This window comes from Rhamphochromis longiceps, linkage group LG22 (assembly GCF_057381845.1).
Source record: "Rhamphochromis longiceps isolate RC_006_pf linkage group LG22, R_longiceps_female_GT1.1, whole genome shotgun sequence".
NCBI lineage: Eukaryota > Metazoa > Chordata > Actinopteri > Cichliformes > Cichlidae > Rhamphochromis > Rhamphochromis longiceps.
Window position 1 is genome coordinate 2,042,881 of NC_140577.1, and position 12,625 is coordinate 2,055,505.

At 45.9% G+C, this 12,625-nt stretch overlaps 1 protein-coding gene across 2 annotated transcripts; it reads right to left on the bottom strand.

Annotated features, from left to right (window-relative positions):
- Window positions 1–8,065: 8,065 nt before the first annotated feature.
- LOC146643060 (uncharacterized) lies at window positions 8,066–11,687 on the bottom strand. 2 transcript variants are annotated; one of them, XM_085395261.1, is made up of 7 exons: window positions 11,307–11,687; window positions 11,118–11,188; window positions 10,769–10,945; window positions 10,151–10,212; window positions 10,012–10,074; window positions 9,868–9,927; window positions 8,066–9,785 (listed from the first exon to the last, which is right to left on the bottom strand). In XM_085395261.1, the coding sequence occupies exons 1-7, from the start codon at window positions 11,477–11,479 to the stop codon at window positions 9,558–9,560; spliced, it is 834 nt and encodes a 277-aa protein (XP_085251387.1). In that variant the 5' UTR covers window positions 11,480–11,687; the 3' UTR covers window positions 8,066–9,557. The 2 variants fall into 2 exon arrangements, with proteins under 2 accessions (XP_085251387.1, XP_085251388.1); XM_085395262.1 differs by lacking the exon at window positions 10,769–10,945.
- Window positions 11,688–12,625: the final 938 nt, after the last annotated feature.

Here is a 12,625-nt window from a genome sequence, read left to right on the forward strand (position 1 = left end):
AGAAAGACATTAAATGTTAATTGTGTTATGTGAGTCATATATATTTAGTTTTGCATTTTATATGGAAGTTGTATTTTGATTTGAAAAACAAATATTTCACATAAAGCTTTAAGTGTTGATGACTTTAATTACAGATAAAATAACTTACTCAGTAACTTATTGGTTGAATAGTAAAAGAGAGAAAACGGCTTCAGAGCTCTAAGTGTCGCTATATTAAAGGCTCAACATTTAACTTGGAGACACTTTGAAATATTTCAAAACATCAACAGAATATAAAGAAAACATCTCTGACGTCATGTTCAACACATCTACGTATGAACTGAAGTTAGCATCCAGCTGATGTCAGCCTGTACGCTCATGTAATACCACTTTGTACCACAGGATGGTGCAGTGAGTCAGCATAGTCTGCACTGAGCTCACATTTGTATAGTTGTTGTTGCACTACAGCATTAGGTCAGACCACAAGTGTGTTGTTCTTTTACAATAAACAGCAACAATCAGAAAGTGTGTTTGGATTGACAACAACTGTGATGACACATTATAACCTGTTATTAAAGTTCTGCCCCTGCTTTGATCAAATGTGGGTTACTGCTGGTTAGTTAGTGTGACTTCATACAAACCTGTGTGTTACACCAGTGGAAGAAGCTTTTCCTTCATCTGTCTTCTTGTTTCTTACTATAGGGCTGAACAGCTACACTAACACTCTCTGGCTCTATGCTGCCCCCCTGTGGTCACAGTTGTAGTCAGTGTTGGTATGAAATGGTAAATGGCCTGTATTTATATAGCGCTTTACTAGTCCCTAAGGACCCCAAAGCGCTTTACATATCCAGTCATCCACCCATTCACACACTGGTGATGGCAAGCTACATTGTAGCCACAGCCACCCTGGGGCGCACTGACAGAGGCGAGGCAGCCGGACACTGGCGCCACCGGGCCCTCTGACCACCACCAGTAGGCAACGGGTGAAGTGTCTTGCCCAAGGACACAACGACCGAGACTGTCCAAGCCGGGGCTCGAACCGGCAACCTTCCGATTACAAGGCGAACTCCCAACTCTTGAGCCACGATCGCCCCACAATGTTTGAAAGCTTCAGCACCACAGACAGCTGCAGGCAGCTCCACCCTCTCTGTACCATGTCTTTCTTAAACAGAAATAAGACAAAATAGAAACAGTAGAAGAAAATATAAAAGGCCAATTCAAATATAAAATAGACACAGCGGTCTGCAGCATCAGCAGAAGTGATACAAACAGGTGCTGAGATGCAGTCTAAGACATAACTGTCAGGTCGAGGTGTGGAAGAGAGGGAAGGACTCGAACGCAGGACTCAGAATAAAAAGAAGTCTTTAACATCCAGATATATAATGAACAAGAGCGAGCTGGAGCTCACAGAGGGACATACAGGGAACATAACAGATGTCTCAAAGAGACAGCACTTTATACACAAACAGCTGATTGGAAAACGACACAGTTTTGGGGGGGAGCTCCCAATTCTTACTAAAGAGTTCAGTGCATTAGTGATGGATCTATTAAGGTGGGATAAAGTTTTTACAACAGCTCTCACAAATCTTTTCCAATATGGTTTCAAATCTATCAGGACTGTCAAGAGCAGCTTTGTGATAAAAACAAATATCTGTGATGGAGAGGTAATCAAAGAGTGTCATGCTAAAATGCTCTGGGAAAAAAGAATCCTTTGGGAATGTGCTCTTCACCAGGTGAACTGTGACAACATGAATCAGGATTACTGAGGGAAATCTGGAGTTAGTTTATTAGGGTTGAAAATTGAATGCAGCTGTTTTAATTATTTTGTTATACACAATGCAAATGTGCTCATATGAGTTGGCACTCTGTCTTTCGAAGGTCGAAAGCTTAGAGACACAGAGTGCACGGGGACTTTGCAGCAACGCTTACATACACATGAAAATGGTTTTCTGTAAGTCTCTGGGTGTCATGGTCCTGGTCGTTGACCCAGCGTTTTGTGTTCATTTTGGTGTCATCTTATGTGTTGTGTTCATTCTTATTTTGTATTAGTTCTTAGGGTTTGGTTCGTGTGGTTAGTGCTTTAGTGTTCTCCCTCCTGTGCTCTGTTCGTGTCCCTGAGCTTGTCTTTGTGAATTTCCTGTTTTACTTTGAAGGTCTGTGTCTGTTATCACTGTGTCAGCTTGTGTCTTCCTGTCGTCTTGTGAATTAGGTTCATCTGTGCTCCCCTCCTGTGTGTCATTACCTGATTACCTTGTGTTTGTATATATAGTGTGTGCCTGCCTGTGTTCCTCATCGGTTCGTCTGTGTTACTCTGTTGTTCTGCGGCTTTCTGCTCCACAGCCTGCTCTTTGTTCCCAGCTCACCTCCTTATGTGTTTCCCTGATTGTGACCTTGTGAGTTACGGTTTTGTGTTTTGTTATTTTTAGTTCTCCCCAGTTTAGGGTTTTGTTCAGTTCCGCCCTCACTTTTGTTACTGAGCACTGTAAATAAACCTCACTCGCATCTCCACCACTGTCTGCAACTCGGGTCCCCATTCACGCCACCACACGATAGCTGCACCAGCTGTGACACTGGGTCAGAGAGTCCAAACTAGGTATCCTGAACCAGACCTTAGAATCAGTAGAAGAACAATAAATAACAACATTAGATAACCAAGGCTACGCAGGGTGTGTTTTTGTGTCCTTGTGTCTCTGATTCCAGGAAAAGAAGCAGATAGGAGGTCGAGGGAGCAGCAGACGTGGAGTGAATGAGGAGTTGTAGCAGACTGCCACGCCGCTTCTGGAAGAACATAGTCATAATAATACATGTTCCTCTTGTAGTATAAAACTGTACCGCCCGCTCTGAGGGTCATCTTTGGTGTGAGGCTGACTCTGGCATCACATTGTAGCCAACCTTTACATGGAGGAAGTGGAAAGGAAGGTTCTTGGCTCTTTCTTTTTTCTTTTTTCTTTTTTTTTTTTTTTTTTGGCCTGTCCCGTTTGGCTCTTTTGCATCAGAATTGTTGTCTAAAGGCAAAGAAAGATGCCCAACGGATTTACTTTACCAAACTGACCATCCCAGCCTTGCCGTAATGGTCCATTTGATTCACCTTTTATTGTTTATTTTATTTTCACTTACTGAATACGGGACAGACTTGACTGGGGGAAAGAAGGGGAGAAAGAAAGAGGGAAAGAGAAACAGCTGAGAAGAGGGACGGGGGAGAAGGGCAAAAGACAAAAACCAACAGAACGGGCAGAGAAAAAAAATGCATATATCAATCACCTGGATCACCTGCTGAGAAAGAAAAAAGAAAGCAAGCAGAAGAGAACAAGAGTAATAGAATAAACAACATCACAATGATATATGGGAATATGACAGTAAATACTAAATGTTAAACATTATTGTGCAGCACATAAGATCAACAGAACACAGTGTGCTTTGAGGTAGGAGCCAAAAAGGGTGTAGTTTGTGGGTGTGATCACCCGTGTGTACACCTGTGAGCATGGACGCGCTTGTTTTTTGTTTTTTTAAAAGGTTCCTTCATGTAATAATCTGCTAGAGGGTGTGGGGGGGCCACAGCCCCGTCCTCCAGGGCGTGAAGCAGGTATGGAGGAGATCAAAACTCCAGACATCCAGAGGCCCCCAGAACACAAGAGACCAAGGAAGACCAACAGAGGGGCAGCCGCGCCACTGTCCCAGAAAGAGCTGAGGAGAGTCCCAGATGAGGGCTCACTCAGCAGCCGCGGAGCAGAAGCCAGGGGGAGTTGCAGTGACGCGCCCGTGAGCTCCGCCGGCAGCCAGCCGTGCCTGAGTGACCGAGCCCCAGGCCGAGAGGCCGGGGGCACCCCACCTCCGAAGTGGCCCGAGCGAGCCCCAGGCTCCAAGGAGTGAGCCGGTGTGTACCTGGACGCCCATCCCCGGACACAAAGAACCACCAACGCACCGATGTCTGAGGGGGTCCGCCACTGGCAGGGGAAGTGGTGGTAGGGGGAGATAGGCCTCCAAACCTTGGAGGGCCTGAGATGTCCCCAGAGAGGTGGCGCCTGACACCCAACCTGACATATAGACACAGACATACAGGCACACACAGACACAAACATCCATTCCCACCCTCATGCTCTCATATGCACTTACTCCACACTCAACCAACGTGGAGACAGACATAAAGAGACGTTGTACACACGATCACACTCCCCAAGCGTACTCTACAAACCGGGTCTAGGTGCCCCCGCCCCTGGAGGGGGGAACTGCACCCAGACCCAGGTGGTGTTTCCCTTTTCCCTGCGGTGGGGGGAGGCAGACCGCCCCGACTCCGCAGCAGCAGGAAGGCTCCACACTCCAGACCGCAGTCGGACGGCCAACTCCTCCTCCTAGTCCTAGCCCCCCTGCTCCAGCAGGTCGCAGAGAACGGGGGTGAGAGAAGACTCCGAACCTCCCTCCACCCGCTCATTGTAATGTTGATGCATATGTGTTCTAAGGTGCATTTAAAACCCAGGAGGGCTTGGAGCTACCTGCCAGAGAGCAGCAGGTAAGCGCATGGTCCCTCCTGCTAGCCCTCAATGTCTACGTGTATTTAAAATTGAGAGGTGGGCAACGATGCCAGGGGTGGGGTGTACACCCTGATGGTACTTTGGACTCCGTGTATCGTGCCCACCCCCAAGATCCTATATGTATGTGTAATGAGAGTGTGAGTAATGTGAATGTCTAAGTTGTGGGATAAAATTGAGGCAGAGGCAGCCAGAAGGGGACAGAGGGGGGGGGGGGGGGGGTAGCCTCCTCTGCACCCTGGTGACATACCCCTACTCCAAGGCCCTGCATGTGTGGGTGGTTGTGGTGGAGCGGGAAGAGGGAGGCAGCTGGAGATGGGGAGGGAAGGAAGGGAGGGGCAGGTGACCCCTCCCTGGGGCCAGCTCCCCCGCTGACCCCAGTAGGCACCCCCATACTCCGCGACCCGCCAGGGAAAGGGGGCCCAGGCCCATCCAGACCGGGCCCAGTGCAGCAGCGCCGCCCGGCCCCACAGAGCCCGGGACAGTCCACCCAACCCCACCACAGAGAAAACTGCACCCACCCCACCATCCACTCATCTTCCAGACTACATAAGACAATAAACACCCAGGCTGAGATCTTCCTCCACCTCTCCTGTATCTCCCCCTCCTGCAGAGGCAGCTCCTGAGGAGAGGAAAGCTCCTGCAAGATGTGACAATCTCCCCCACCAGTTGAAGAGCCCCCCAGGTGGCTCGACGCACCGGCGGCACCCTGCTCCAGGGCTGGGCCCCCATGCACCCACCCGCCCACAACCCCGGCAACACACCAACCAGGACCCAAGCCCCCGAGGCCCGGTCCGGGTCCCAGCCCAGAGACGGAGCGCCCCAGAACCTCACGCCCATCCCGGACCCACCCAGGGGCAGCCAGGCTACCAGGTCAGTAACCCACGTCCGTCAGCACAGACCCTCCCCTAGCCCCGCTGCACGCAGCCGCGAGGAAACAGTCACCGGAGAGCCAACAGAGCCCCTAACCGGACATGACCGCTACCCCGGGTTGAGCCCCCCAAGGAAGATGCCTCCGGGGAACCCCCCGACGCCCTAAGCCTGTCCCTACCCCCACACCAATCACAACAGTGAAGGCGGGACCAAACTATGACCCCCCACCCCCACTAGTTGATGGAGCTGATCAAAGGAGCCCAGAGCAATTGATCTGATGTGGTGGCAGAGGCTGTATCAAGACTAATGTAATCTAATAGATAATTTCTATATTGGTTAGAATTAAGATTATTTTTATTTTTCCAGTTCATGAGGACTGTTTTCTTGGCTATGCATAGGGCAGTGAAAACCATATGGGTGATATTCTTTTCTGAAGTGACATTATCTAAGCTGCCCAACAAACACACTAAGGGGGAAGTTGGAATGTTACATTTCAGACACTTTGATAAGTTTTCACATATCTCGCGCCAAAACTTCTGAACTGGTGGACAGAACCAAAGAGCGTGGATATAATTGTCCGGTGAATTGGTTTGGCAGTGTGAGCAGTTGTTGGTAGACGTAAAGCCCATCTTGAACATCCGATGACCTGTATAGTGCACTCTATGTAATATTTTGTATTGAATTAATTGAAGACTGGGATTTCTAATTAGATGAAAGGTTTTTAAGCAAATCTGAGACCAGAAGTTTAGGTCTAAGTTAACTGATAAATCCGCTTCCCATTTTGCAATAGGAAGTGATATTGATTCATCTGTTTTAGAAAGCATTCTGTATATTTTGGATAGTAATTTGGGGGGTTTAAGAGTAAGAAATTGAACCACACTTGGTGGTGTTTGTAGTTCAACTTGACCCGGTTTAAATTTCTTTTTTTACTATGGATTTAATTTGTTGATATTCTAAAAATCTTTTCTTGTTGATCCCATATTGTGTAACTAGTCCGTCAAATGAAATAAATTCTGTTCCTTCTAGTATATGTTCTAAATATTTGATTCCTTTATCACTCCAATCTGAAAAGTTTATCATATTATTGTTTTGTAATATGTCAGGGTTGTTCCAGATAGGTGTACGTTTGCATGGGATTAATGAAGACGCCGTCAATTTTAGAAACTCCCACCATGCTGTCAGAGAAGAGCTGATGTTGATGCTTTTAAAGCATTCATGTCGTTGGATGTTTGAGCTGATAAATGGTAGGTCTGAGATCTCTAGATTATTGCAGAGTGCTTGTTCTACATCTAGCCAAGGTTCATCTAAGAGGGTGTGTTTTAGCCATCCTGAGATAAACTGAAGCCTGTTGGCTAAGAAGTAGTGCTGAAAGTTAGGCAGTTCTAGTCCTCCTTTATCCTTGGTCTTTTGTAGTGTTTTTAAGCTTATACGTGGGGGTTTATTTTTCCAAAGGAATTTGGACATACATGAATCTAGAGATCTGAACCAATCTTGTGGCGGTTTAGTTGGGATCATTGAGAATAAATAATTTATTTTTAGTAAGACCATCATTTTTATAGCGGCAACCCTTCCCATGAGTGATATGGGTAGACATTTCCATCTAGCCAGATCATCTTCTACCTTCTTTAAAAGTGGGATATGGTTTAATTTAGTTAGATCTGCAAGCTTGGGAGAAACATTAATACCTAAATATTTTATATTTCCCGATTGCAGTGGTGTAGAAGAGGAATTATGGAAGGAGCAATTAATCGGTAGGACTGTAGATTTTGACCAGTTAATTGAGTAATCTGATATTCTTGCAAAAGAGTTTATCAATTCAATCACCCCAGAGATATTGGTTTGTGAATTTTGGAGAAAGAGTAACACATCATCCGCATAAAGGCTGATTTTATGTTCCACGTTCTTGCATTTTATGCCCTTAATTACTGAATTCTGTCTAATTGCTGCTGCTAGTGGTTCAATAAAAATTGCAAATAGTGATGGGGAGAGGGGGCATCCCTGCCTGGTGCCCCTCAAGAGACAGAAGCTGGAGGATGTCTGGTCATTTGTTCTAACACAAGCTGTTGGGGAATTATATAATATTTTTAACCAGTTTATGAAAGAGGATCCAAAACCAAATTTGTGTAAAGTTGCAAATAGAAATTTCCAGTTAACTCTGTCAAATGCTTTTTCTGCGTCTAAAGAGAATATTGTAGTTTCTAGGTTTTTACTGTATGAGTAGTCTATCAAATTAAGTAATCTACGTGTATTTGTTGATGAGTGCCTACCTTTTATGAAACCAGTTTGGTCAGGATGAATTAAGAGGGGGGTTATTTTCTCCAGTCTCTTTGAGAGAGCTTTGCAGATTATTTTAAGGTCTACATTTATAAGGGATATTGGACGATAGCTTGAGGGATATACAGGGTCTTTGCCTGGTTTTAGCAGGAGATTAATGTTTGCAGAATTCATATTTGATGGAAGTCTGCCCTTTTCTTTGATTTCCAACAACGTTCTGTAGAAAACTGGTGCTAGAATTGACCAGAATTCTTTGTAGAATTCTGCAGGAAAGCCATCTGGACCTGGAGCCTTATTATTGTGCATACTTATCAGGGCTTCCTGGAGTTCACCAGGGCCCTGTTTCAGGAAGCCGGTTTAGTGGAAAAACTGAGTAAGTATACCCTGAGTTAACGAAAACTCTGGGTTTTCGGTTTCACAAAGCGAGTTCAGCTGCAGCCTGAGTGAGTCACTATGACGACACACGCCGTGAAGCTAACCTGCCCCCTAGCAGGTTTACCACAACTAACCCTGACTGTCTCCGCCCCTTTGTCGGAAACCTGACAGTAGGAAGTGTCAGACATGGCGTGTCCCTTCCTTGAAGAGCCGGTAGATATCGAAGCCCAAATTCTCCGCAGAGCTCTCCGCCGGGAGAGAGTGATTCGAGCGCGTCTGGACATCTTATCATTACCTGATGATTTCCTGTGCGAACGTTACCGTTTCTCAGCACAATCAATAAGTTATTTGGATAACATCCTCAGGCCATATATTACGCATGTGACACATCGCGGACATGCGCTCAGTCCATTACATATTCTTTGTACCGCACTCCGTTTCTTTGCAAACGGGAGCTTCCTGTACAATATCGGTGACGCTGAGCACGTTTCCAAGGCTACCGTCTGTCGGGCAGTCAGGAATGTCACAGTAGCACTGAAACGTCTCCTGCACTCGTTTGTGGTGTTCCCCGGTCACAGACCCACAAGATTCATCAAAGAGGGATTCCACAAAATTGCAGGTATCAGGAGGACCTAAACGTAATGTATGATGTGGTGATACTTGAACTACTACTTAAATGGTACATAAATTTACAGGGTTCCCAGGCGTGATTGGCTGTATAGATGGCACCCACATCCCAATCATTGCACCCTCAGCAAATGAAGGAGACTTTGTGAACAGGAAGTCTTTCCACAGCATCAATGTACAGGTACATAATTCCCTGTAGCATTTCACACCAACAAGTGATGGCATCATGGTAACGGATGCTAATATGTGTACTCTGCACTGTGTAGATCATATGTGATGCTGCCAACATCATCACAAATGTGGAAGCCAAGTGGCCAGGCTCTGTCCATGACTCACGGATCTTCCGAGAATGTACACTGAGCAACAGATTTGGACATGGTGGGTCGAAGTAACTGTGAAATATACAGAGACCAATTGCCACAGGGACGTTTGCACTGACATGTATTCTTCTGTCCTAGGAGAGTTCACTGGCCACCTGCTCGGTGATAGGGGGTACCCATGTCTACCCTATTTGCTCACCCCTTACCCTGACCCTGAACCGGGCCCACAGCAGCGTTATAATCTGGCCCATTGCAGGACACGGGCCAGAGTTGAGATGACCATCGGAATGCTCAAGGCCCGGTTCCAGTGCCTTCGTGGACTCAGAGTCACCCCAGAAAGGGCATGTGACATCATTGTGGCATGTGTGATCCTACACAACATTGCCACGATTAGAGGTGAACAGTGTCCAGCTGAACCAGACGACAGCAGTGATCCACATGATGAACATCCTGACCCACCCACGAACGTACAGGATGGGCGAGCAGTCAGAGACACCATATGCCACAACCATTTCCTGTGACCCGGCAACCCAACATGTCACGAGACAAATACACAGATACTGTGGTCAACTTGTTTTATTGGTCACCCTGTATGTCCTGTGCACAATGAATAAATGTGAATATTAGTATGTTGTACGAACACTGACATGATTCGTCCATCTATGATCACTCCACCCACCCTTAACTGTTGTTCCAGCAGTACAATCTCCAGCTTCGACTTCTGGATCTGCAGCTGGAGGTGCACCATTTCCATATCACACTTCCTTATCCTCCTGGCCAGATATGTTCTATACAGCTGCTTCACAGGGAGCTATTGCAACAAAGGACATAGCATTGGCATCCATAGTACATGCCTACTTAGGTTGGTTGTGAATGTGTGCTGGACAACCCACTGCGGAAAGCTTCGTTGTAGGAGTGGCTGGACCCTCTTCCTCCTCATTTGCAGCATCACTCTGCCGGGGACATAGTAGGTCCATGGTGTCATCATAGTGCCACATTGTAGTCAGTTGTTATATTTTCCACTGTACACTGTATACCTCATAGTGTGGCACTGATGCGGCCTCCTCTGTAGCAGCCGTCACTGTGTCGTCATCATATGCCTGTGGTGGAGACATTTAACAACATTGCTGTTCTACTGTTGACACATGTAGTCTGTGGAGTATTACGAGTACTCACAACTGCATGTCGGTCTGGCTCAACAGGGGGCTGCACCAGATGCAGTACACCATCACCGTCAACTGGGGGAATATGGGGTTCATACAGGTCACTCATGACTTATGTGGGCGCAAATGGCAATTACCAGACATACCAATCACCATACACCTCATTGTCAGTGTGCTCTCGGAGACAACCGACACTGAGGGAAGGCAAAATCAGTAGGTGTCAGGGTGGGAACGCCTTTATGAGCTCTATGTTGCATTGAGGTATATGTTCATATGTTACACTCATTGGGGAGGGTACGGAATGTACTACTCGCTCTGTCTCTGGGAACAGGGAGCTCACCCTGTGGGGGGTTGACACACACACACGCATGTATGCAAAATTAACGGACACCGCTATGCACATAATAAAGACGTACCACTGCAGCTCGGTGTGTGTGAGTCTCTCCCTGGGCCCTCACCCGTGCAGCACGTTAACAGTTCCCAAGTGTCTCAGTGTTGTCTATTCACCTAACTGTTTGATGACTGTCATTCTCTGTCAGTAGGACAGTAACTGCACTGCGACATAGTTCATTTTGGTCATGGTGACTGTGCAGAATGGATGTGTGCACGCCATGTATTGTTTTGGATTTACCCCTTATGTAGGCACTTGTGTCTTGCGGGGTTATTGACTCAGAGGATGTCCCCGCAGAGATGCCTTCAGCCACAGGGCGCCCACTGTTTTGGCTGAGGGCCAACTGCTCAGCCTCTGTGAGTGGTGGTGGTGGAGGACCCCCACCTGTTTTCCGGGCCTCCGCTTTTTTTCTGTTGGCTGTGACAGCACACATTTGAGCATACAGAGTAAGCAAGTATGTACTTGTAATGTGCTCAGATAGTTTCAATAAGTGCTCACAGGGGGGAAATTACTGTGGCCTCTAACTGCAATTGATCTACATAGGACACACAGACCAAGCACTATGGCTCATGATACAATTACACCTCACCTGTTTGGACTATGTTCTTGTATTTCATTTTTACTTGCTGCCAGGTACGTTTGGGGCCTGTTGGGTTGCACCTGCGCTCACATCACATCACAAAATAAAATGTATAAAATAACAAATAAAATAACATATGATAAAATAACGTGTTAAATGGGTGGAAATCCCTCGATCAATGTTTATATTAACACTCACGCATTGACTCTGTCGGCTATGTTTTGCCATGCGTGCTCCCTTTCCTTTGCAGCTGCGGCTGTGTTGCTTTTTTTCTGCATGATGTGCATGCTGTCGGCATATGCTGCCATCAGAATTTCCGCCTCGAGCGCTGTGAAATACGTCGCCCGCGCCTTCTTTCCCTCCGTCTCCATGGTGACTCGCTTACTCTGTGCTCCGCTTATCAGGGCTTTATGTATCCTCGTCCGCGCGCTTCACTTGGGGTTAAAGCAACTCCGCCTTGATTGAACTAATTGTTATCAGCCTTTCTGAAACGGAATATTCCGAGTTGGACAGTTCGGGGTTACTCAACCGTGAGTGTCGTTTTTCACTCTGAGTTTTCCAAACCGGCTTCCTGAAACAGGGCCCTGGTGTCAGTGGTGAATCCAGTGCCATTGCTTGAGTGTCCAATAATTTTGGAAGAGTTATGTTGTCCAAAAACTGATCAATTTCTTTTTTAGATGGGTTTATTTGTGGTGAATACAACGTTTTATAGAAATCCCTGAAAATGTTGTTTATTTGTATCGGATCATATATTGTGTTCCCAGATGAATCTTGAACAGCACATATAGTTGTTTTTTCTTTATTTATTTTTAGCTGGTTTGCTAGAAATTGACCGGATTTATTACCATGTTCATAATTTTGTAGGCGTAGTCTTTGTACTAAGAATTTTGTTTTTTTATCAATTATCTCATTTAATTCTAGTTTTGTTTTGCATATTTTGTTCAATGTTTCCTGATCTTGGTGGGACGCGTAGGCTTCTTCTAGTGATTTGATGTTTTTTTCTAATTCCTGAATATTTTTGTTTTCTTTTTTTGTGATGAGAAAGAAATTATTTTACCTCTCATCACAGCTTTCCCTGCTTCCCATAGAACAGAAGCTGATGTTTCGGGAGTGTCATTATAGTTCAAATATGAAGTCCACTCTTTTTTAAAATATTTAATAAAGTCTTCATCTTTAAGTAGTGATATATTAAATCTCCAGTTTTTTCTTGGCGTAGTGTTATTCTTGTGCATTAGTGTTAAAGATACAGGACCATGATCGCTGACAGCTATAGGGTGAATCTCAGTGTCTGAAATGTCGTTCAGCAGTGAGCTGCTGACCAAAAAATAATCCAGACGAGAGTAGGAGTGATGGACATGTGAGAAAAAAGTATATTCCTTACTGGTGGGGTGAAGGGAGCGCCATGCATCGCAAAGACCAAAGTCACTCATATACTGTTTGATTATATTTGTGGACTGCCAATTACGCTGAGTTCCCGCTGTATTGAGCCTATCCATGTCTTCATTTAGTCCAAGGTT